Source organism: Vidua macroura, chromosome 10 (assembly GCF_024509145.1).
Source record: "Vidua macroura isolate BioBank_ID:100142 chromosome 10, ASM2450914v1, whole genome shotgun sequence".
NCBI classification, from domain to species: Eukaryota; Metazoa; Chordata; class Aves; order Passeriformes; family Viduidae; genus Vidua; species Vidua macroura.
This window is the reverse complement of record NC_071580.1, coordinates 2,899,342-2,925,529: the sequence shown is the minus strand read 5'-3', so window position 1 is coordinate 2,925,529 and position 26,188 is coordinate 2,899,342. Positions and strand designations below refer to the sequence as shown.

Below are 26,188 nucleotides of genomic sequence, written 5' to 3'. Positions count from 1 at the left end.
CAGAGCTGAATTAGTCAGGAAAAATCAGTGAAGAAGGGAGCAGGTCAGGAAATGACAGCCTGAAACTTCTATTCCAACACTGGTTCTTGAAGCAGCCAATGCCAAAGACCCCAGAACACAAAAGCATGGGCTGAAAACTTGATTAATTCCAAATCAACTGAGAAATATTGATATTGCTCCAGCATCTTGTGCTCCGACCCACACCCCTTGCCTTGTTCCCTCTCTTGGGAAGCAGAACCCAAATGGGCTCCTCTCCCTGGGCTCCTCTTTGCATTCTGACTTCCAGGAAGACTCCTGGTGAAAAGTAAAGTAGAGAGAACCAAATGAACTCAGCTCAGAGTTAATTTATCCCATCAAGAATCACCAGTTATTGTTGCTCTGCCCTAAATCCCAGATTCCTTGATATCAACTTCTAGGAAAGAAAATGGCTCCTTGTGCTTGCACTGAAATAAAATGTTTGATTTCTATTCTTACCTCTTCAGAGCTAATGGAGATCTGTGACTGTTTGAAATACAAATGTACTTACTCTAAAATTCATGTTCTCTTTTGTTTGTTCCCTAATGCAACAGTGCCCATTTTGTTGTTCTCCTACACATTTAAATCATTTTTTCCCCTCTCATACAGATATTTTCATTTCTGGAGGTGAAATCTGGGATGCCTGTCCTTAGAGCCTCTTGAATTCTGTTGTATTATAAATATTTATCACAACTCTTTTAATACCAACAGCTGTGCTCCTTTCACATGCAGACCTGGTTTTATAAAGGGTCAAGCCCTCTGTACCTCTTCCCAGTTTCCACAAGATTTCAGATTGTTCCCATTTGGCCCTCCACAAGCAGGACTCAACATGCCTCCAGGATGACAGCTCCTTCTTCATGAGGAATAATTGTTCTCTCTCCCAGTACAGATCTTATCCCAGTTTAGAGTTATTTCTACCTTTACTTACATGTTTATCCCAGTCATTTGTCCCAATCTGTTGGTCCGTCTAAAGGGATCAAAGGCATTCAAACTAAAACACAAACCACTCAACCTCTCAGACTGGCAGGCTGGTTTGTTCTAGAGTCATCCCTAATAATTCACAGCTCCTGTGAGAATCTCCAGATTCAAAAAGTTGTTTGAATATGATAATTTATTAAGTTTTTCCCTTTGATGAACCCAGAACACCTCTGGGGATTTTTTTTTTTTTCCTTTAAATGAGGGTAAATTAAATTTATCTGGCTGTTTTCCCCTGTTATTTCCAAAAGGACACATCAGTCATTCCAAACTAACACACTTAAGCTGAACAACTGTTAAATAAACCCAAATCGTGCTTTATTGTGTGCTGAGGTGATTTCTCATTCGAAATTAAGTGTTTCTTGTCTCATTTAGAGCTCCAAACGGGACCCTGACTAATGGAACAAGATGGCCAGTCTTCACTAGTACTGCCCAGAAATATTTGACACTGAACACCAACACTTCCGTGGTACTGACAAAACTACGAGCTCAGCAGTGTCGATTCTGGAAACACTTTTTCCCCAAAGTCGTGGAAATGACAGGTAACAATTCTTTTCTAGATGCTTTTATATAAAACTTTCACACAAAGGATCATTTGCTGGATGTTAATGCGATAACTGAGTTCAGATCTTTCTATTCCTGTTTGTAACTGAGATGTTCAGTTGTCGCCATTGGACAGGAAATGAGCACACAGAAGCTTGGTGAGTTCAAGAGACAAAAAGAGCAAATTTTATTTCTGACCTCGCAATATATAGAATTCCAAAAGTGGCAGTGGATTGGAGGATGGAATTGCCACCTCTCCAACCACACTGGTCAAACCAACAGTCCATCAATTCTCTCCTCCCACAAAGAAGAATGCAAAACAATCATTATTTACATGGACAGTGCGTGAGAACTCCAGCAGAAATATGTAAACATTATCAGAAGGCTAAAGAAGTTTTATGAGAACTTTAAAACTTTCAAAAGAACTATAAAAGAAAACTTAACAATTTTAAAAATCAGGGCAACATTCAGTTGGGTAAAACTGAATTGGTGTTGGATAGAACTGTCCACGCTGCATTGAGGGTGGACCCCAGAACGTGCCCTGTGCTTCTGGCTTTGGGGTCACCACCCTATTTTGTACCAGGACAAAACCTGGGGACACACCAAGGGCCAGGACTTTGTGATATGGAGTTTTTTCTGTCCCAAAATTCAGATGCAGCCATAATGTGAGACACTGAGTGCTGAAACCTCAGTTCTTGGGTACCCCCTGAAAGAGTTTTGGTGCCACCAACACACCAGGATTCCTGGGCTCTGGAGTGAGCAGGAAAATCAATGCTAAAGGAGAGTTTGCTCTCTGGAAGCTTTAGATGTTCTGTATAAAGTGTGGGATGTTACAGGATGTTATGTTTGGATTATATTATCTATTATTTATGGGATTCTATTTTATGCAACTGATCCCCCAAGGATATGAAGTGCACTGCCACTGCCAAGAGGGGATTCTGGTTTCCAGCTCACGTGAGAGCCCTGTGTTTTATTTCTAGAGTGTCATTGCTGACAACCCAGAGGCTGCAGGATTTGCCTATAGAAAACAGAACTGATTTGTGCCTGGCCATGTATACAATGGATTTATGAGATTTCACTGCCAAGAAAAGTTTAATTGTTTGAAACTTTATGATCAGTTGAACAGAAAAGACACAAATTTTTTGAAGACCGATGGCCCTGTTTTACCAAAGCCCAGCAATAGATGAAGCCTCTGTGCCCTGGATTTCAAAAGGAATTGATATTATAAGGTGATTTTGCAGCTATGGAATCACATTCTGCAGCTTGACTGAGGGAAAGTCTCGTTTCAAAAATGAGATACACTTTTAAGATGTTAATTAGTAATTTAAAATCTTTCTCTAAGACTCAGTTTGAATGCTCCTCTTAAAAAACACGTAAGCCTTAAAAATATGTAAACTGTCATGGTGCACAGATGATTCCTTCTGAAATAATTTATTCCCTCCTCATTTGAGTCTCTGACTGCATTATGGCTCAACTTTTATCCCCTCTCAATTCAACAGATGTTTTTCAATTAAATCAAGAGACACGAAATCAGTAGGTAAAATGAATAATTTATGAAGCCTACAGTGTGATTTTAAAATCACAGCTTTCCCAATTACGGGTGGATTTCAGGGAGGTTTCAAAGATTCTGACAACTTTGTGCTGAGCCAGGAGAACTGAACTGTTTTACATATTCCTTTAACCTGGCTGGGAAACCCTTGGGAAAGATGTGGATCCTACAGATGGGCTGAGCTTAACTAAGTCCGCGTGGAGCGGGAGGGAGCGGATCACCGGAGTTCAACACATCCTGGGGGAGAGGAGAGCTCTGCCTGGTCCTGTGGGGTGAGGGATGATGGAGCAACGCTCGGGACCTGCCAGCAGACGTAAATTCATCACTGTGCCACATTTGGTAATTCACAACATAAATTTACATAATTTAATTAAAAGAAATTCACGAGCGTATTCTTAACAAAAAGAGAAGGATCGTCGTGTCTGGATCCAAATATAGAACTGAGGCAAGAATGTTGTCAACAAGTGGCACTGCCTTGTCTTGTATCATCTGTCAGCCCTTGAAACATCGCAATAATAAAAACAGAGTGTTTCCATTATGTTCCCTGTACAATATTATCCAATTCTGACAGAAAACCCTTTGAAATCCTGTGTACAAATATGATATAATAGCTTATATTGCAATAATTCTCTTCACTGAAATATTATTTTGCATTTTCTCTTGCCTTTTATGCCCAAAGGACAGTGCACAGCATTAATGCAGAGATTTTCTCTTGTTCTGAGGGTCTGTTCTTTCTATTACTCCTTTCATTGAAATATTCTTAGGAAAAGAAGGTTGTTTTAACATGAGGTGATATAAAATGACAGGAACAAGTAAGGAATTTTTATGTTCTCATTGTTATAGGTTCAAGTAGGGTTCAGATAGGCAAAGTAGAATTCTATCAGGTTGAACCCAAAGAGGATAATCAAAACAAATTATTTTGCAGGAATTATGATTTTTCAGCATCAAGTGATCAGGATTTGCCATGGATGTGCTTGGTAACCCCTTGCCTAATTCCTGACCCACTCCTAGCCCAAGCCTTGCCACCCACTGGGGGATTTTAAGGCCTTTAAAGGCCAGTTCCAAATGTGTCCTGGATCTGAACCAGCCTGTTCCCATTACAGGCTGGGTAAGACAAGTTCCCTGAGGCAGTTAAATATATGAGAAATATATATCTTTACTGTTAGAAAATTCACATTTTCCTCAGGCAATCATATCAGATTAAAAAAATATATATTATGGTTGTGGGGTAGGAGAATAATAGGGAAAAAATAAGGCTCTCACAGTTAATACAAGAGTAACAACCATATATAAAACATGGCCTCGACACCTCCAGAGTAATTTGTGTGATTTTGGAAGGTTTCTCAAGGCCTTCTCCTCGAGTTTCAATTCATAAATCCATCACTAAAGACACAATTCAGAACCTGGAGTTTTGTGTCCAGCTTGATAACAAGCACTGCACAAGTAGGCCTGGGCTCTCAGCTCCGAGCAGACACGATTCCCACAGGGATTTTAACCCCATTTCCAAAGCCCCGGGCACACCCTGCACCCTGCCCAGCCCAGGACAAGCTGGGAGCGCCCAGCATTTCCCATTTCACCCTGAAACCAGGAGGGTTTCTGCTGGCTGCTGCTGAGAGAATCACACTGGAGGGACAGTAAGCAGTAAGTGACTTTTAAGTAGCTTTTAGAGCAATCATGTGTTAATTATAAAAGGATCTGTGTTAGACTTTACCTCCTCAACACAACCTTTAATGCATCTGAAGCCCTTCCTATTTATGTGAGCCCGTTTCCTCTTGATTGTAGAACGCTGCAGGCAGCCAAACTTTCCATTTACTCTTCCATTACTATTTTAGTGCACCTAATACATATTTTTTCTATTTTATTTGATATTACTGGATCATGTATCATCTATGAAGAAATCAAGTTTGGTCATATAAATACATTCCTTTTTTTAAACCACCCTAAAAAGATTTTTTTATGTGGAGGCAGAGAAATTTTCAACCTCTCAACCAATGAGCAACAAAAAATACTGTATTTGCTGTGATCCTTCAACCAGTATCTGGATTCTACAGAGATAAATACTCAGGGTGGTAAGAATATTAAAAAAAAAATTACTAAATAGAAAATTCACCATCAGAATTAAATTAAATTTCCACAGAGTTGGATACACGAAGAAATGTGAGTTAATCATAGGTAACCTCACCAATACTACCACACCTCCCAACAAAGACTTTACTCATTGCACCTATGAGTAAGAACTTTCTGTACCTAAACTGTCATTGGAAAGATAACAGCCCTTAGAATAATTCATGTCCCAGAGAGCTCTGCTGACTTGTGGATGAACTAAAGCAGTAAAAGAAAGGATTTTGCAGTCCTTAAAAACACGTAAAAATTAATATACTGCTGTGTCTAACAAAGCTTTGATATCCAGAGAGTGTGACTAAAGAATATTCAATAGAGATATTATTTGTTTTCTCATTTCTGGACACTTGTGAAGGAGCTCTCACCATGAGAATCTACAGCATAAACCTGTGGCATTTATCATACTATTGAAATAAAAAACTTGAAGGTTTGCAAAAACCTGCAGTCATGAAACTTGCAATCATGAGGTGTTGAGGACAGAAAAATTAATTCGAACTTGTCATCCCTTATTAATTAACAGCTATATGGCCTTTATCCCAATCCTAAAGGTATTTTTGTGTGTTAACATTAAGATTAGAACTTTATTGGCACATCCAGCAGTTCAAAGGATGGGATGGTGATAAATTTAACTTTGCTGTAACACCATTAAAGTAAGGGAGAGATGGAATGAGAGGAAATTCCAGCTGATTGTGCCGGCATTGCTGAAGAATCAAAAAATCCCTTTTTAAAATTTTGACCTGTTAGACTGGAACCTTTCAGAGCACTGATTCATTGCCTACAGAATCTCCCCTTTTCTCCTTGTCAGCCTCACTGGGCTTTGCATGGGGCTAATGGGAATTCAGGTAAAGTTTGGGATTGTCCCAGTGGCTTATAGAAAATTCCCTGTTTTCACTGTTAGCTGGCTCTGCAGGCACCCAGTGCTCTGAGCTGTAATTATTGGTCAGCTCGGACTCTCAAATCTTTTTCTTTTCTGCCTCCCAGCTGTCAGCTCATCTAAGTCATGGGTGGTTGCCTCCCAGAGATTGATGATGTTGGTGATAATGGGATGCATTGACTTGTGACTTCAATTTGGATCTTATCACTGGGGGGAAGAAAAGCAAACAAATGGGAATCCAAGTTCTTATTTCAGTGATTTCCATCCCCCTTTTGTCTTTTAGATCCATAATGTTGGCTCCTCTGAATTTTTTGATGTCTTCTTTATCTAGCTGGCTCACTTGTTCACCATAATCTTTAAAAAGGACTGAAAAGCCCCATACTTTATACCCCGGAACAGTGACTTTTAATTCAAGATGTAGAGATATTTCGGTGTCTTTGGACAGTCTTGAAACACCTCTACACCTGAATAATTAAAGAAGAGAGGTTTTTGAGTTTCCTTTTTAATTCAGAAGTGGAAGTTTTGCCTGGATAAATAAAACTGGACACCCAAAATCAAGAATAAAATGAGAAACACAGTTCAGGCAGCTTTCTCCAAATAATACTGCTACTGCTTCATACACTAAATTACCAATCCATTTGACTTAATGTGAAAAATTTGGCTTTGCCTGAGACCCTGACTACATGTTTAAATTAAATATGTGAAAAGGAGAGTTCTTAGCATCAGGAAAGCAGAATGTTGTGCATGTTTTGTCCCCGTGTTTCTGAGTTCTATCTGCATAGTTAGCAATGAAAATGAGACTTTATTGTTACCAGCACTTTCAAATCATCTCTGAGTTAATGGCAATTGTGGCCTGCAGAAAGAAAATTTTAAGGTATCTGAACTTTCCTTTGATCTCTGTTATAACCAAGATTATTTACAACTTTGAGCTGAGGGAGAAGGATGTGTTTAATTTATTGACATTTGTTCCCATATTTGTTCTTCACACTTTTCTTTTTGACTGCATTTAAAAGTACAGGACTTCCCGGAGAAAAAAATATCTTGGTTTTATTTCTGGTCTCACTGGAACCAAGAAGTAAATCTCATTTCAAAGTCTCATTAAATTGCCATCTGGATTTCCAGACCAAAAAGGTTTGGAAACGTTGAGCTAAACTGCAGATAAGCGACCAAATTACTGGATGCTTCTCCAAGCTAAATCTCGGAATCAGTGAACTCTCTCTCCCGAATATTCTCTCTAGCGACGTGTAAAACACTGAAGTATTTCATTTTCACATCACCAGTTACACTTGCAGCGCTGGCAGGTCATAAAAAACGGGGAAGGGGTGTATTTATGGAGGGAAGAAGAACAGCAGAAGAACATAAAAGCCAAAGGGGCATAAAGAACCCACGGAGCTGTTACCTCAGGAACACCATCACCAAGTGTTTCTGGAAGTGAGCCATGCCAGAGCTGGGTCCAGAATGAACAAAGCATTCACAGATCATCAATGGTTTCTGAACTTTATCCTGAAGTCTACAGCTGAAACAAAATGATGAGCATCAGTGAGTGATGCAGCCTGCAGGTTTTATCCAGCTTGTGGTGGTGTCTGGGATGTTCCTGCAAGGCCACAGCCTTTCTCATGGTGTTAATCATCTTTTGGGGCTGCAGGAGGAGATCCCTGTCCATAAAATACTCTGGGAACCCTGTGAAATGCTGTATTTTTATCACTCTTCTCATCCTCACCCTCTGCTCCCATGCTTATAACAAATTTGGCAATAAATATTTCCTTGGGACTCAGGATTACTTGGAAAATGCTTTAAAGGTGGGGATGAAAAAGAAAAGAGGAGATGGTTTCATGGTGACATAGTGCACATTTGGCAGTGTCCTACTCCAAACCTGTGCCCTTTATGCTTCAGACTTGGGGATTTATTCCATGGGAGGTCGAGATCCTGGACATCCATTGAATTCCATTAAAACAATGGAAATCCTGTTGTTGCCTTAAGCAAAGCTGTGATTTCACCTTATCTTTACAAGCATCTCTCTCATTTTACATTATTTAATCTTCAGGATGTGTGGGTTTCAATGCAGGGTATATTTAATGAAAGGAATATTTTGAGGATAAAAAAAAAAGTGACTTTAAAATTATGATTTTGATGGACAGAATAATTATCCAAAATGTATTTTAAAAATATACATATTTTTAAATATCCAAAGTATATTTATTACCCTGCAAGAATGATAACTTTGCACTCCTTCCTTTCTGATGTAAAGACAAAATGCCAATCACTGAATTTTCAGTCATTCCAAGTTTAAGAAAAGAATCAAAAGACCATCCCATAAAGTATTTGGAGCAGATGACATTGATAATAAAAATTATTTTTCAATTAGCATACAAAGAGATTCAAATTTAGATTAATGTAACCCATTTCATGTTTTACAGGAAATATTGATGAAGCAGAACGAGAGTGGAAAGCAGGATTCCATCGCTGGAACAATTACATGTCAGACTGGAAAAATCAATTTAATGATTACACCAGCAAGAAGGAGCTGTGCAGTCTCTAATTAATATGTTTACTCTTTCCAGTTTGTCCCTAGAACTGTTCATCAGGCAAACATCCAGGTAGCTTCCCAACCTGTCGAGCATTAAATATATTATGCAGATTAAAAGGAAATGTTACAGATACAACTCTGATTTCAGATCTTTCATTTATGTTTTACCTCCTCTCTCAATAAGAAAATGTAAGGCACCCACAGCCTTTGAAGCTTCCCTGGGTTAAGTAGGGCTGTAGAGATTAAAGGCTGGAGATTAATAAGGTACATATTCTTATAAATACTCGCTGCTTAAACTCACCCTTCAAAGAAACAATGTAATCTGTTAGAGGAAAATGGATTTTATTTTTTTTTTTTTAAACAGAAATAGCAGTTTTACAGCATTGCCACGCAGAACACAATCAGATTTAATCTTTAACTGCAACGCCACCACACTCAAGCCTTGTTTCAGACATAATTTCATCGACATAAAGACACAATAACTTTGCTGGACACACCAGGCAATACTTGCTTGTTAGACCAAAAAGTTGTAAGACTGCCATAAAAGTGTGAATCAGAGCTTCTTTCTGGCCAAATATGTGGACAAAGCCATGGCAGGAGAGGATTTGAGCTGTGTATTGAAAGCCTAAACCAAGTGCTACAGTGAAATAAGCTGGAAAACCCAAATGCCTTTCCCACAATTCTCATTTTTCAAGGAGTAAAGGATTATGGACTCACAAATAATGAATTCACACCTTTCCAGCTCAGGCACCCTGGGAAAAGTCCCTCCTATGGAGGCAAGCTCCAATTATGTATTTTTTTTTGCCCACTCAGTTGCCTCCTGGTTGAGGGACGTTTACTGGGACACGAGGGGCAGGTTTTTACACCTGCAGAAGAGCCTCAGTCTCTGTGTCAGCAGATTGCCAGCCCCAAAAACTGCCAGGAGAGTGGGGCCTGGCCAGAAATCTCCTGGATGGAAGGCTGGGGAGAGGATCCTTGCAGAGGGACGTGTGACCTTGGTGGGAAGGACCCAAAGGACTTTTTACCACGGCCAGGTGAGCTCCCTGCCCTGTGAGCTGGCATCTCCCACACTCCTTCCCACCTGCTTGAGCTGAACCTATTAAAAACCTCTAAAGAAACCCATGGATAATTCTTCCTCCTTCCCTGCTTCTGGATGGGGCTGGAATTTTTCTGCCTGAACACCACCGTAATTGGTTGCTTTTCACTGGCCCAACTGGGAAGAATAAATGCCAAGAATTTGATGAATGTAAGTAGTATGTAAGAGCAACAAGGCATCTCGTAAATAAATTATCCTGGAGCTTTCTGTAAATGCAATAGCATCTCAGTGCATCTATTTTCTGTGCTAGTGATTGCAAAATGCCTCCTTGGATTGAGCTGAAGAACTCCAGATAATGAACTGAGAGTGTTCTCTTCCTGGCAATCAGTTTGACCACCCAGGCTCCCTCCACTGAAAGGATTAATTTATCCAGGAAGGCCAAATTCTGCAAGAGAGGATGGCCTATCATCTTTCCAGTTGTTTCTAAGAGAACATAATTATTTCACTGACTACTTTATGGAAAACCACTTTTTAGCACAGTATTTTCAAAGGCCGCAGTCAAACTTGCACAGAGAAAAAAAAAATCTGATTAATTTTGAACATGCTGATCAAAACTTGAAATGATCTGGGCTCCAAAATCCCTCTTTGTGTAGCACTACATGTTTATACCACAGGTAATTAGCTCATTACATAAATTAGCATAGTATTTATCAAATAGTCTTCAGGCTAACAATGGGATACTGAAAATAAACACAGAAGGGAAAAATTTTGTCCATCCCTGAGCATTTCTGGCACTTCCCATTTTATTTCTGTGCTGTTCTTCACAGGTATGTTGGGTGCTGCTGTGCCACAGTGAGCCTTGTCAGCACCATCAAAGCAGCATTTATTTCTTTAGTCATCCTCTTTGCAGCAATATTTCCTTATCCATCTGTCTGATCAGCCTAATCAATGGGGGGAAAATATGTGAGCCAATTAAAATGTAAAGTAACCTTTGGAAAGGTGCTGAAGGAGTTTATAAAATATTTGGTTGCAAAGGTGGGCTTTATTTGAGTAAAACGAAGGTTAAACCACTTTTTGAAGGTTTTACTGATTTCCTTGGCGTGACTTGCTAGCTTTGTATTTATTCACCTGCTGGGAAATAATATCTCCACTTATCATTCAAATGAAATCAGTACATCATGTAGTCATTCATGGCTCATATCTCCAAAAAAAAAAAAATCCAAGGAAAGCCTGAAGTACTTGGATGTAAATGGTTAAGGTAATGAAGAGTGAAAAAAGACTGTGATTGCTGAAAATGTTGTTTATATATTAGAGGGATATCTCACCCAGACCTTCCTGAAGATGGAGTGTTGTTAATTGATGTTTTATTTCCACTCCTGAGAGCCAAGAAACACAGGTTGCTCTGTGAAACCTGAGAAAATGTGTTGATACTTTCTTACCATCCTTGATAACCGAAGCAAGATTTCTGAATTTAGTCACAGAGTTGATGAAAGATCAGAACAAGTTGAACTGCAGTGCCAACAAAAATGTTGGCATTAAACCAGTTGTCATTGGGTTTATAATCTCCCAGGTTTAATGACACACAAGTTATTTCACACTTATTTTAGATATTGGCATTGGAGGACTGGAGTCAGACATTTCCCAGCAACCAAACCCACCTTTTTTTTTTTTTTTTTTTTTTTCCACATTTTAAATGTTTTGTCTGAAGAAATTTTGTTAGATAAGCTTTCAGTAAAGTTAAGCATTACTTGTGTGAAATCCAGTCTGTCCTCCTGCTGGAGTATCCAACTCAGAAGGAGTTGGGATGATCACGGTTCCTGATCCAGACCTGGTCTGCAAAGCTGGACCAACCAATGCTGAAGATTTCTGGCTTTCAACAGAGTCCAAAATTGTCCCTAAAACAACTTAGGCCTTCCCAAATTTCCAGGCTTGCTCCCAGCTGCAGATATTACCCTCATAACTTGTACCCCCTCACAGCTTTTACCCCTCATAACTTGGATTTTTGGAATGGAAGTTCAGGCCTTGCCATCCAAACCTTGGCCATCACTCCAATGTTATCACACTAAAAAAGGCAAATTTCTGTTGAAGTGGGAGGCTGGGGTTTGTCCTTCTTTGGTCAGTAGAGGCTCAGTCTGTTTATACAGCAGAGATTTCTGCTCTATAAACACATGGATTTATGTACCCGGTTAAATCTTCATGAGGAGACAGCTCATCCCCACCAGCTCAGAGCTGGAAAGGTGGCTTTTCAACAGAAGGAATTGAAGCCTTTTTATATTTTTTTTTTTTTTTAAACAGAAAAATTATTATTTGAATTAGTGTTTTAGAGAGAAAATTAGTTTATAAAAGAATAGGCCCTACTGATGTTCCTGTCCCAGTAGATCATTACCAAGTGTTTTGGCTTCTATAACACACAGATACCAATGGATTAATCTGAACATAACATGGGTAGAGGAGGGATATAAATTTGTCTCTATCAACATCACAACGTCGTCTTCTGGGGCTTGATTATGTTTTATCATTTCTCCTGGCTCAGCACCAGTTCTGCACCATCAGCAGAGCTATTTAGAGGGACATAACAAACGTCACCGTGCTTGAGTTACACCTGCAGCGTGTCCAGAGAGTGGAGAGAGCCTGGGCTGTCACTGCCCCCTGACACTGTCCCTGCCCTCCTCAGCTGGAGGGGGAGAATTGCACAGGTGAGAAAATAAACATCCCCCCCAAAAAAAACAAGGAGAGGAAAATAAATAAGGAAGGGGGAAAAAAAAAATAAGAAGAAAGGAAAAATAAAAATTAGAAAACTGAACAAAACTCACACCAAACCAACCAGCCAAAAACAACCCCAAAAAACCCAACAAAATTAACAAAAACATCCACCCTCCCCACAAAAAAAAAAACACCAAGGAGGGGAACTAAAAAAAGAAAAACAAAAAACTGGAAACAAACAAGGAGGGAGGGAGGGAGGGAGGGAGGGAGGGAGGAAGGGCATCAAAGAAGAGAAATAGAAAAAAACCCACAACCAGGGTAGGGGAGCAAGTGTGGCAGAAAATGAGAGTGATAAAAAATAAGGAGTGAAAAGAACCCAAACAAATCAGGAGAAAAGAATTAAAAGAAGACCTCACACAAGAGCATCTGCCCCAGAATGCTCAGCCATGGAAGGCTTTAACACCATCCACTGAGGCACTGAGTATCCCAGTGTCCCTGTTCCAGTAACTCCAGCCAAAAATTCCTCCCCATGAACTGCCAAATAAGTTTAGGAATTTGACAGTGATTCCGAGCACGGGGTGAGGAATGAGCCGGGCAGGTTTGGCTCAGGCCTGGGGGCTGCTCTGGAAGATGCTGCTGCCAGCTGCCTCCTTTCTCCCTGCCTTTTCTCTTCCAGCCCCTGGAATTCTGGGCATTTGCCAAAGCCCCAGTGTCCTTGGCCAGGCAGAGCCTGAACCCAGCACCTGTGTAACAGATCTGTGCAGCTGGAGGTGTTTGCCATGCCTGCTCCATCTGTTCCACATGCCACAGGTGTGCTGATTTACCCTGGGTGAATTGGGAGAAAGAATCCTTTAGGAAAAAAAACCAAAAGAATTCCTGGCTGAATTACTTATTTCTCTCTTTCTCCATGCTCTGTTTTTATTTATCCTCGTCTACAGTTCTAGGTGGGTTTTCCGTTGCTGCTGGATGAGCACAAAGAAACTTCTTTTAAAAAATCTCTGGTAAAATATAGAATTTTAGCCTGTTTGGATACTGCAGCTTTGGGATCTACAACAGGAATTTGGCAGCAGGGTTAATATTTAAGAGCTAGACTCTGTGAATTGGGAGGACCACATTGTGTGTTTCTTTCATCCCTGCACACAGATATCCATGGAAATACAGGTTCAGCAGCATGGAGATGCAGTTTTATCTGCTGCACTTTGAAAACACAACCCCAGTATCTTGGTTTTTGCTGAAGAATAAAACGCTCACAGAACTTTCTGACATAAATCAACACCTCAGCCAAATGAGTTACTCACAGTTAAAAGTTCCAAAGCTTTACCCTCAGATTTCAGTTGTTTTAGGTCCAACTTTTATGAACAAACATAATTAGCCATTTTGAAATGCTTGGTGAGACAAGATAATTCCTGCCTGACCCCTGCTGATTATCCTGGTTTAGCACGGGAACCTTGCAGCACTTTGTTGATAAACCAGATTAGCTGCACTCATCCAAACTTTAACTCGTGGACTTAATGACTGCAGAGCAGCGATGTGAATCTACAATTAGTGCAGGTGCAAGGTTTTGAGAGGCTTTTAATTGGGTTGCAGGTGAGATTAACTAAGATTTCCAGGCATGCTCTAAGAAGTGCAGGGCTGGGGAGGCTTCAGCCATGTGATGGTTTGGGTGGGTTTGGGGAGAAGCAGCAGAAAAAAATGATGTTTAATTCCTGCACAGGATCTTCTACACAAAGTGAACAGTGATAAAAGCTCCCTCCTTGATAGCTTGAGGACACTTCCAGAGGCTGTGGGCACTGTTTTTTGGGATTTACTGAATTTGGTCATTACATGTATCACTCTTTAAAAACCCTGGCATTCTTTTCAGGGATCTGGAACTAGCCAGGAAATTATTATTGCACTAAATTATCGTTGTATTGCAAATTATCCATTATTCCTTCCAAATCCGTATATTTGCCTGGAAAAGAACACCAGCTGCTGATATTTCCAACTCTGTTCCATTTTAAAATGTGCCCTCATTGCAAGAGTTAATGTTTTATCCACTATTGATAGAACCACGTGTGAAATGTGTAAGTCTGGGAGTGCTGGGGTTAATTATTTTAATTTATAAACTATTTATAAGTCCTCAGTTAGAGTGAGAAGTGGTAAAAGTGTGTAGGCAGAGAAGAGTTCTCACCACAGCTCTCAATCTTCCCAATGAAATTCCTCCTTGCAGGATGTTTAATCACCTCATCAGCCTCTCTCCAGCACAGCCTGTGCAGCACCTTTTCTTACAAAATAGTTACATTTCAACTGCATTTTAATACTGATCTGATTTTATCATCACATGTGGGAAAATTAAGGTTTTAACCCAGAAAAAGCAGCAAAAGATGTGACTGATCATTCATCCAGAATTGTTTAGAAAGTAATTCAAAGGACCTTATTCAGGACTGTGAGACCCAGCTGAAATTACACATCCAAAGGGATACTTCTGAAATATTAAACTTTTCTCACTCACTAATTACAGAGATATAAATTTTATAGGTTCTGTTAGCAGAAGTTACATCAGTCATTAAATAACTCTAACCATGCCTCATTTCTCATGACCTAAAGCAAATGTATTTAAATTATTTTATTTTTTTAATTAAGAGTTATAACTGCAGAAAAAAAGAAATAGTTTCTATTTTATTTTACAGCATATTTTTATCTAGACCTTCATCCAATTTCATGTCTCATTTTCAGTGCTGAGCGCAGTTAGAATTTTCCCCATCTCAGGTCTGAAAAAGATCTTGGCCCTGGAGCTCTCACTGCAGAATTCTGGTTGCAAAAATGATTATTACAAACCAAAATCACAATTTCATCCACAAACACTCACTACTGCCTCCATTCCATCCAACTTCTAGATCCATCTATCTCTGGGAATGACACAGCACTCCCACTTCTTGATCATTGGGTGATTTTCAGTTAATTAAAATTTTGTCATTGCCTTCAGTGGAAGCACAAGAGCTCCTTTGAGTGACATTTTCAATCTTCCCTATCACTTAATAATCTGGGAGGTATTGACTATTTAACAAAAAAAAAAGAGCCACACCTCAGAATGTACATTTTTCCCCACACGTTTCTCTTAATGATGTGCCAAATGGGAGAGTAAAGATGTGAACAAATTGTGTTTATCTTCTCCTCTTTGCAGAGGAAAATCCACCAGGTGATAATGACAAATGCCATTTCCTTTACATATTCCATGCTGCTGTTATTTGTGAGTAAATGGGCTCTGAAAAAATGGAAACAGAAACCAAAATTCTCCTCTGCCAATCCTTGGAAAAACTGGCAGTGTCTGCAGCCCACCTGAGGATCCTCTGTTCACCAAGGCTCTCCACAGATTTTTGTCATTGTCCCATAAATCTGATCCACTGGGGCATTTCCCATCTTTATCCGTACTCAGAGTAGGTATTATTCCAAATATTAAGACCAGCACATCCAGAAATTCCTTTCTAGAGTGGGGTCTTGACAAGAAATCTCTGCAGGAGCTCCCAAGCCTGGGACTTGTTAGTCCAGAGTGCAAAGAGGGATCTCAGACAAAACTCAGCCTGCAGGGAAGGGAATAAAACTCAGAGCAGTGGAGGCTTTAGCCCAGCATTTCCCTCACTGCAGAATAAACTCTGAAATTTCTGTCAATTCAAGAAAAATGCCAAAATCCCTGAAAATCCCACTCTTTGTTATTTCTCCATTTAAAGGAAGATTTCTTGAAACATCTCCAACCCCTGCAGCCCAAATTCCTTTTCTTTCCCACTGGCATCGGTTACAAACTCCTAAAAACCAGGTTAGAGCCAGAGCTCTGCAGTGAATTCGTGGCATTTGACACTCACAACTCCACTTTTATAAAAACAGATTAGTGCATTAAAAACCTCCTTAATAACAGCTCTATCAAAGCAGACATTGCCCAAAGCAATACAATTATTGGTCAATAATTCCTCTTGAGCTGTTTCTATTACCACCACTTTATTTCAACACTTGCCTTCTTACCCTTTGATCTGCTAATTATCTTTTTACCCTCTGATCCTCTCTACAATTCCCTGGCAATTTGATCCATTAATTACAGTGCCCACGTTCCCCATTTTCCACAGAATGTGCAATTTTTGTGACCTTCTTCACCTTCCTTCATACAAACACTTGCCATCTTTCTCTAGGGTATAGTTACTTCTGTAAAAATAAAGATAATGGTACAAAATGCTGTAATTAAAAGTATTTTTGCATTTTCCTTGCAATCCTTTGGGATTCATGAAAACATCTTAATAGTTTGTCATTGACTTAAATTTCGATGGAAATGAGCAGTCTGGTAAATTCTTTTGACTCCATCTTTAATACCATAAACACTTGGAATTTTTTTTTTCCCAATATTAAACATTGATTGTTTTTCCATCCTGGAGATTCTATTAAAAACACAGTTTCTGCTATATTTTTTGTAAATATTATAAAAAGTATTTTCTGATATAAAGCTTTTCTCATTTTATGAGCACGTGACCCACAAATTGCCGAATATTCTGCATTGCCAGATTCCTACTCCCTTCTAAACCACATTCAGGCTGAAATAAGTTCTAGAGTGGAAGAATTTTAGGAACATAAACAGGGTTTTTTTTACTTGTACAATCTAGAAATGAGGGTGCTATGGAAGGGGGGGCATTTTTGGGACTGGGGAGCAAAAGTTTGGCAGCTGGAACAGAACCTCAGCGTTTGAAAGCTGGATTTAATGAATTTATTGTGGCCAGGATAGCCTGTAAGAATTCCAAACAGTCTCTTATTCTACCAGGAAGTCTCTGACACTGTTGGGTTTCTCCTGTGTTTGTGCAAAAGAAGGACACTCTCATTTAAACCTCCAGTGCCTCAGTTGGTGATGTGGGTATTCTTCTGTTAATATTTGCATTTTTAACCACAGATTTAGTTCAGAACTGAGCACTTGGTAAATCCCCATCAATAAAATGCAGAAAAACACAGGCATTGCAGTTAATTTTATTCAGTTTTTCTATGCAAATGCTCACTTAGTCCTTTGGCCAAAGTTACCAGCTGCCTAAAGTAATGGCTTTGTGCTGTGTCCACTCAAATGAACTCAACCACTTCTCATTCCAGAGAAACCTGTGCAGAGCTGCCAAAGAACGAACATTAATGCAAGATTTTTCTTTTTGACAGCTTTTCTGCTTGGAAAATGATTGATTGGGCACTTCTCATATAAATAATCTTTGCAGTTTTTAATATAGAGAATCCATTTTAATATCTACATCGTAAAAAAACCAAGAAATTCTCATTTCTGTGCATCCAGTTCTTTTCAATCAGATTATTTTTATAAATATGAGGGTTGGAAAAGCAAAATGTGTCTTGCATAGCAGAGGTATCTTCAATAATCCAGAGGAAAATCTGCTAAGGAATAAAATTCTTCTTGCACAATTTCAAACCAAAATTGTGCTTATTGAATATAGTCCTGTCTAATCATATTGACTTATTCCTCCTTTTTTCCCTTTCAGACCTAGCTGGTAGCATATAATTTGCCATTTTTCACATTAGTTCTTAAATAGCTCACACTTCCTTGCATCAGGAGGCACTTAACAGCTTCTCAGTAATCTGATTGTTCAATTGTCTGAAGATTTCTCGACACAGAAAAGCCAAGTACAGGATCAGCCTGAAATACTTTGAAATACAAGAGGCCATTTCAGCGCAGCTGAAGCAAGTAATGGAGAATTTGTAAAATAAAACACAAAGAAATGAGTTGTGGTTGGCAATAAATACGTGAGCTGCTCCGCGGGTGTTTCTGTTTGAGTTATGGAACTTCTCAGGCGCTGTTTGGGGATCAGGTCTGGTCTGCTTGGCTTCACTTTATGGTCCCCCAGCCAGGTAGCTCGGTGCTCCTGAGACCTGCAGTGATTCAGAGCCACGGGAGGAGCTCAGCCCTGATGGATGGCGCAGCTCAGACCTGCCAGGCGCCACCACAGAGCTGCTGACGCCGCGGTTTTCCTTCCCTTTCACCTCCTTGATGCAGGAAAACTTTTTGCTGCTTCCTTTGCTGGTCCCATCACACATTCCAACCTGGGATGCACCATTCCAACCTGGGATGCACCATTCCAACCGAGGATGCCCATTCCAACCTGGGATGCACCATTCCAACCTGGGACGCACCATTCCAACCTGGGATGCCCATTCCAACCTAAGATGCACCATTCCAACCTGGGATGCACCATTCCAACCTAGGATGCACCATTCCAACCGAGGATGCACCATTCCAACCTGGGATGCACCATTCCAACCTAAGATGCACCATTCCAACCTGGGATGCCCATTCCAACCTGGGATGCACCATTCCAACCTGGGATGCACCATTCCAACCTGGGATGCCCATTCCAACCTGGGATGCACCATTCCAACCTGGGATGCACCATTCCAACCTAAGATGCACCATTCCAACCTGTGATGCACCATTCCAACCTGGGATGCCCATTCCAACCTGGGATGCACCATTCCAACCTGGGATGCCCATTCCAACCTGGGATGCACCATTCCAACCTGTGATGCACCATTCCAACCTGGGATGCACCATTCCAACCTAGGATGCACCATTCCAACCGAGGATGCACCATTCCAACCTGGGATGCACCATTCCAACCTAGGATGCACCATCCCAACAACCCCCTCAGACACCTCCTCCACTCCAGACCTGCATTTGTGACTAACCAGAAATGAGCAATTGGAAAAGGAAAAACTCATTTATCAAGAAAATCTCCAGAGGGAAGAACCATTCCATTGAATCAAACAGCCTTTCTTTCATGTGTGTGTGTGTGTGTAATAGTTATCCTGATGAATATTTAGATTATTAAAATCCAGCAAGCTACACAATACAAACGCATACAAATTTTTCGACATCAGAATCCAGAATTCAGCTGATTGTGGCACTTTTTAATCTCCAGTTTCAATCCAAATTCACATAAGAAAAACACTTAGGTAATTTTCTTTTGCCATCAGTTAAGATCTTTCACTAACCACTAAGTAATCTCTCTATTTTTCTTTTGAATCCCTGTGGCAAATTTCATCATGTAGGCTTCAGTTACTCATGTATTTTTTACCCTTTCCTTTCTGTCTCTGGCTTTTCCTCTCTGTGTTGCCTGGACTGTTACTCAGCGTTACGGAATTTTGAAAAATCAATTCTTCTCTATCATTTTGCTTTATGATGAAAGAAAGACAAGGTGATTTTCCATAGAGGTTGCAAACCAGGGTGTTCCCACACACAGAATTCAGCTGCAATAATTTCTTCATTCTTTCTTCATTCTGCCTTTCCTACTACTCCAAGCAGTTTATAACTCTTAAAGCTTCAGCCTGGAAGAGCTTTTCCTTTCCCCAGCTCTTGTGTTTGTCCTTTGAGCTCCCAATAGCAATGAAACACCAAGATTTAAGAAAACTTTATGATTTTATTTTCCGTCATCTTCTGATTTAATTCTCTAAGATTCTTTTGCTCCCAACTGTTTCAATATTTTGCACTAAAAACTTCATCTAAAGGTGATTGAAGCCTGCCAGCCTTGCACTTGGGGACTGTGGGCTTTAAAGTGAACTCTAATTCACCAGCTGAGCCAGCCCCAACTCTTCCAGCAGTGGATCCATGGGCTGTGCTTGGACTCAGGCACACACAGAGTCCAGAACAATTAAGCATTTATTTATAGCTGAAGTTGAATGTATGAGTAAGTCACACATGCTCAGGAATTGCAATGCTTTGTTGACCATAACATTCCCCAGGAAGATTTAGAAAGGAGTGAGGTGCCAACTTCACTTTTGCACCAGTGGCCTCTCCTGTTTCTGCTGGGAGAGGCACAGCCTTTAAACCTGGTTTAGCACTGAAATATTTGCCTATCTTTCCTCTCCTCTTTTCTCCCTGTGATATTTAAGCAAGAAGCTTTATTTGAACAAGAGCTCTTTAACCTTATCACAAGCAGGGTTTTTTTCCCTCATTTCAGTTGTGATTAATTAACACAAACCCCAGTGATCCTGCTGCCCCTTGCCTGGAGAGGAGCTGCCGGTTTGCCTTTTGATGAGGAGGAAGCAGCCTCCAAACAGAGCTGGGGCTGCTGAGCCTGGAGGAGGGGAGGCTGAGGTGTGATCAGTTTGTAAATCACTGAAGGGAGGGTGCAAAGGTGACAGAGCCAGCCTCGTTCCAGTGGTGCTCCAGGACAGGAGTCAGTGGGCAAAACCCGAAACCCAGGAACATCAGGAAACACAAATTTACTGTGGGGGTGACCAAACATGCATTCACTGTGAGGATGGCCAAACCAGCTGACCAGGGAGGTTCTGGAGTCTCCATTCTTGTAATTATTCAAAAGGTGTCTGGACAAAGTCATAGAATTATGGAATATTTTGGGTTGGAAGGCACCTTAAAGATCATCTCGTTCCAACCCCACTGCCCTGGGCAGGGGTGTCCCTCAGTAGATCCAGTTTCCTAAAGTCCCATCCAAGCTGACCTTGGCAACTGGCTCTGGGTGGTCCTGCTTGGGCAGAAGGGTTGGACCAAGTGATCTGTGGAGATTCCTTCAACCTGAACCATCCTGAGGCTCTGTGAATGTGTCCATTAATCCAGAGCCTCAACGTGAAGCACAACAGACATGAAATGTGAGGATATCAAGTGCCTCTGAGGCCACCCTGGAATGAAAATGCACTGCCAAGAGCAGCAAAAAATAATAAAATAGGTCAGGTTAGGTTCCCCTCATCCAGTGAGGTTCCTAAACTGCATAGCACCCCAAATATTATAATATTTAGATCCATTTTTTCCATGTCTTTGCTCACTTATGAAGCCTCCTGGCTCGTCCTTCTTTGCTCTCCTATTTCTGTAATAAGAAATAAACGTTTCTTCGCTTGGCCAATTTTTTTGAACTGAAAAATAAACCTGTAACTTGGGGCATGCTTGGAAGTGTTTACAGATGCTCAGTAACCCCGTGAAGACTCTCCTGTCCCTTTGAGTTTAATGGAAGCTGACACGGAATTCAATGAAGTGCGAATCTCCCTCTCGATTTCAGGAGCTCTTTCCCTGGATTTATTATGCCTGTGATTCCACACAGTGTCTGTAAACAGTGTTATAATGCAGCCACCAGCCTGGCCAGGGTATTCCAATTGAGAACTCAGAGACCAAAATCTTTTGCCATCAGCTGCCTCCAGGCCTCATCTGGGGTGGATAATCTGGATTTAACACTCTTGAGATCTGCCTTTTATTACTAATTGGTTTCATTTATTTTGGAACAGCTTCTTATTAGAAAGTGTGAGTCCTCTACTTTTAGGGGACACACCAAATTCTTCATGCCCCATCCCTGGAGGTGTCCAAGGCCGGGCTGGAAGGAGCTTGGAGCAACCTGGTCTAGTGGAGGGTGCCCATGGCAGGGGTGGAATGAGATGAACTTTAAAGCCCCTTCCTACCCAAATCATTCTATGATATCAATAATATAAGATGCTGCAGAAGGGTCTCACAGACCAGAGAGTCCTCAGCTGTTCCATCCTCCTCCTGAGGATTCGTGTCAGGAGTGGTGGATGGTAACCAACCCCATGGTGGGACAATCCCAACTGCTCCCCATCTCACAAACAGGGACGTGTGACACTGCCAAGCCCAGTGTGCCAGCTGGGGAGCCTGTGGAGATCACCTGCTGGGCTATGACTTCAAAATATGGGGTTTTGTTTGTTCATTTATTCATTTTTTTTATCTCACATGTGTGAGTAAATTGCTATCAGCAAGATCACTGCAACCCTGGGTCCTGTGTGGGACAGAATATTTGGTCTGCAAGATCCTCTTGCAGACCTGGCAAGGGAAGGTTGAGCTTGTTATCCTTCTAATCCTGCTTCAAGCAGGTGCCTGGAAGGAAATGGAGTCAGGGATCTGGTTTCTGTCCCCACTGTGCTCCGAGGAGTGATGACAGAATTATCCTGGGACGGGGGTGAGCGGGAAATGGAAGGGAATGGCAGAAATGCCATGCCCAGGTCACGTACCACAGAACTTTTCTGGCAGAAACATCTCCTCCCCGGGCTGGCACGGTGACAGAACTGTCCCTTGGCCAGCAAATGAGCTGAGGGCTCAGGGAGAGGCAGAGGTGCTGTGCTGGCAGGGAGCAGAATCTCTTCTCTGCGAATGTGAGCGCTGATGCCTCTGCCAGGAGAACTGGGTGGCCTTTGCTAAACTCTTCTTCTGGTTTTAGTTTCAACAAACATCTAAGCAGCAAAGCCCCCTTAAAATCGAGAGCTACCCCCAGAAATAAGTGCTTTGCTGGGAAAGGCTGGGCTTGATCTGGAGCCCTTTGCTGCACAGAGTTCCGAGTCAGTATTTTAACAGGGCCCTGCAATTTTGCCATAGTTTAATTGGAGGCACCTCCTCATTCCAAACAGTCCTGCACATATCAGGAATGCTGTGCTCATCCTGTGCCTTATTATGAAATGATAATGGCACTCTCTAACCTTGCTGGAGGGAGAGTTCTGAGCTGAGGCAGGAGAGCTGGCCTCCCATACTGATGAACAGAGATTTTAAAGGAGATATCCCTGCATCTCCACCTTGGTGCAGACAGCTGCAGTGGATTTCTCTTGCTTATCTTAAGAGAGCTGAAGTTCACAGCTTTAAATATCACCGGCACCAAAGTCTGCTCAGAATATTAGGAACTTAGTTCTTGGGGGTTTTATCTTATATGGCATTTCTTATGTTGCCTAATCACGTTGTTTGCACATTTCAGCCCCAAAATGATATAAAATTATGGATGTTTGAGCAGTCTCTGGGAAATATTTTGTCTCTTTGTTTGCTTCTGATAAAAATCTGCCCAAAAAAACCCTTCAGACCTGCCAGTCAAAAAGCATTAAAATATAAAATTCAAGAATCAGGGCTTTTGAAAGGCCTAATCTGGCCTGAGCTGTTGGAGGCAGAACTTCCCCAGTGCAATAAACAGTAGGAACATTCCCTGTGAGCCTGATAAAACCTGCTGACGTCTGCAGGGAGCTGTGCTGCTGGAGAAATATTGTAACTACTCCATCACTGCTCGTGTTGCATATACAGAGCTGGAGCCAGCTTGGAAATGCTCAGGCAAGTTATTCCCAGTCTTGTTGACAATAACCACTTGTCTCATGTAAAATATCCACTCCTGCAGGCACAGCAGTTGCTTTTCCTGGGCTGGGATATTCAGGATGTCGTGTTGCCTGAGTGATTTCCAAACATGTGCAAGTGGAGGGAGAAGGAAAATCTATGGAAAGCTGTAAAAGCATCGTGTTCAGTCCCTGAAGTCGCCGAAATAATTCTGTGAAAATTATTCCCCCTTTCCTCGTGCAGCCCCAACCTTTCTATTTCAGTACCAAGAAAAAAGTATATTTGGAAAGCAGACTGGCATAATTACAGCACAGAGAAACTTGTGAGAAATGGCAAAATAGCACTAAAACAAAGCTGCTGGGAATAACAAGCAAAGGCAAAAAAAAAAAAAAAAAGAAAAAGAAAAAGAAAAAGAAAAAGAAAAAGAAAAAGAAAAAGAAAAAGAAAAAGAAAAAGAAAAAGAAAGAAAATAATGTTATTTGTACGAAGTTTGTGTGGAACAAATGCAGAAAGGAGAACTCTGTTGAGTAAATTCAGAATTCTCCTGCTGGCCTGTGCTGTGCATTAGGCTGAGTTTAGTGAGGGCACTCTCAGTGTGATCCATGGATTGGCTCTGTCACTGCTCTCTGGGTGTGGAAAACTCATGGGAGAGTTTAGATTTTGCCCAGAAGTCGGTTCAGATAATCTGGGTTATTTGCAGGGATGAGCACGATGACAGTGTCGGGTTTGGGCATTGCAGAGGTGTTGGGGAGGCGTTCACCAGAGCACATCAGCAAAAGGGCTTTAAAGTCCTTGGAGTTTCTACAGCTCCAGCTCTCATTCCATGCTTCCCCTTACTTAAGCAATAGGAAGCACCGGAGAAGAGGAGAAGAAATATTTTCCAGTGCTGGTAATGTGTGTACCTGGGTAATTCCCACCTCGTTTTCCAAGGATTTGCCTTGGCATGGAGCAGAGGAGCCGCTCTCCTCTCCCTCACCACCGATCCAGTAACTCGAGCAGTTGTGAGTTTTCTCCAAGTCCTTTCAAGTGCAGCTCACTTCTCCTCACACCTCATTTCTGGAGTGGTTCCTGCTCCCTCCATGTGCCCCTGGGAAGCAGCTGCAGCATTCCCGCTCCTCTCCCAGCGACTCCCTCAGTGCCCTCCCTCTGTCCCAGGGTGTTTGACAAGGGACACCGAGACACGGGAATGGCACGTCCAAACTGCAGCAGGAAATCTGGGTGTTCTGAGGCTCCTGTTTGATCTGTCACATCATCCCCACTGACATCCCCTGATCTGACCCAGAGGGAGGAGTGCAAGGAACAAAAATCCCACTTATTCCTGCGGGCAGGAATGCTGTGCACACAGCTGGAACACAGCAGGTTCAGCCCCAGCCTCCTGAATTTCAACATCAGAGAGAACAGTGAGCTGAACGAGTTCATCATTGGAGATGTTGGAAGCTGGGCTTTGCAATTAATTTTTCCTTTTTCTCACACAAACCCTGGCTTATTTGACCTGTGTTACACTGCACTTTCTCTGACAGAAACACCACAGATAAGCCTCTCATCAGCAGTGGCCTTGGTTGTCTGGCTCTGTTTGGGAACAGAAATGTGCTATCAGGATCTAAAAAAAAAGGTCTGCTTAATGTCAGGGTCTATACTAAATTATGCCATGAAAAAAGGAGAACATCTCTGATATGATTTTCTCTTTTTGAATAATCTAAAGAAGGAGAGATAAAAAGCTGTTTCATGAAGATAAATGCATAAATGAAATTTTGCCAGCCATGAAGGTCACAGAATAACAGAATCATGAAGGGTGAAAAAGCCCTCAAAGATCATGGAGTCCATCCTGTAGCCCATGCCCACCTTATCCCCAGCCCAGAGCTCTGAGTGCCACCTCCAGGCCTTCCTTGGACACCTCCAGGGATGGGCACTCCAAACCTCCCTGGTCAGTTCCAAGGCCTGAGCACCCTTTCCATGGGGAAATTCCTGCTGATGTCCAACCTGGCCCAGCCTGAGGCCGTTCCCTCTCCTGTCCCTGTTCCCTGGAGCAGAACCCGACCCCCCCGGCTGTCCCCTCCTGTCAGGAGCTGTGCAGAGCCACAAGGTCACCCCTGATCCCCCTTTTCTCCAGGCTGAGCCCCTTTCCCAGCTCCCTCAGCCTCTCCTGGTGCTCCAGACCCTTCCCAGCTCCCTCAACCCCTCCGCACAGGACCATGAATGGTCTGGCCCCAAGACCTGATGTCTCTTTTGGCCTTGGGCTCTGTCCAGGGCTGGTTTTGAGAGGGTAAATATTGACCAAGCTGCAGAGAGGGGGGGCACAACAAGGAGGGCTTTGCCTTCAGATGTGCATCGAATTGAACTTTCCATAACGTTTTCCAGAAGGGCAGATTCTGCGTCGTTCACAAATTATCCCTGTGTTTTCTGGGTCCAATTCCCCTGACAAATTCCTGTTCACCTGCACCCTGAGGGATCTGTTCCTGTCTCCCCTTCACGCATTTCAATTTCTATATGATTTTTACATTACAAGTGAGATAACTGTAACCTATGAAGGGATAGCGAGATCAAGAGAAGAACGAGATTATTCTCTTTGCTTGTCAAAACAAACAGAAATAGCATTTCTTCTTCTCTGCAATGGCTGATAGAAACAGAAACACAGGAAAAATATTAATTTTTCTGCCTCTTGAAGCTGGATATGGTTCTTATAAAAAGTTTTCAGCGGCTTTTAGCTGGTATAAGGGTTTGACCTAAAATATATTAGACTCACTTGTAACCATTAAAAGGGAAAAAAAGAAAAAGCAGTGGCAGCAATAAAGATGCTG

At 41.6% G+C, this 26,188-nt stretch overlaps 1 protein-coding gene across 4 annotated transcripts in view; it reads left to right on the top strand.

Annotated features, from left to right (window-relative positions):
* BCHE (butyrylcholinesterase) overlaps positions 1 to 8,740 on the top strand; it is a 50,760-nt gene extending 42,020 nt beyond the window's left edge. For all 4 annotated transcript variants that reach the window (XM_053986628.1, XM_053986627.1, XM_053986629.1 and 1 more), the window contains 2 exons: positions 1,366 to 1,532; positions 8,495 to 8,740. In XM_053986628.1, coding sequence (XP_053842603.1) covers positions 1,366 to 1,532; positions 8,495 to 8,616 — 289 coding nt within the window. In that variant the 3' untranslated portion in view covers positions 8,617 to 8,740. The remainder of the gene's footprint in view (positions 1 to 1,365; positions 1,533 to 8,494) is intronic.
* The last annotated feature ends 17,448 nt before the right edge of the window (positions 8,741 to 26,188 follow it).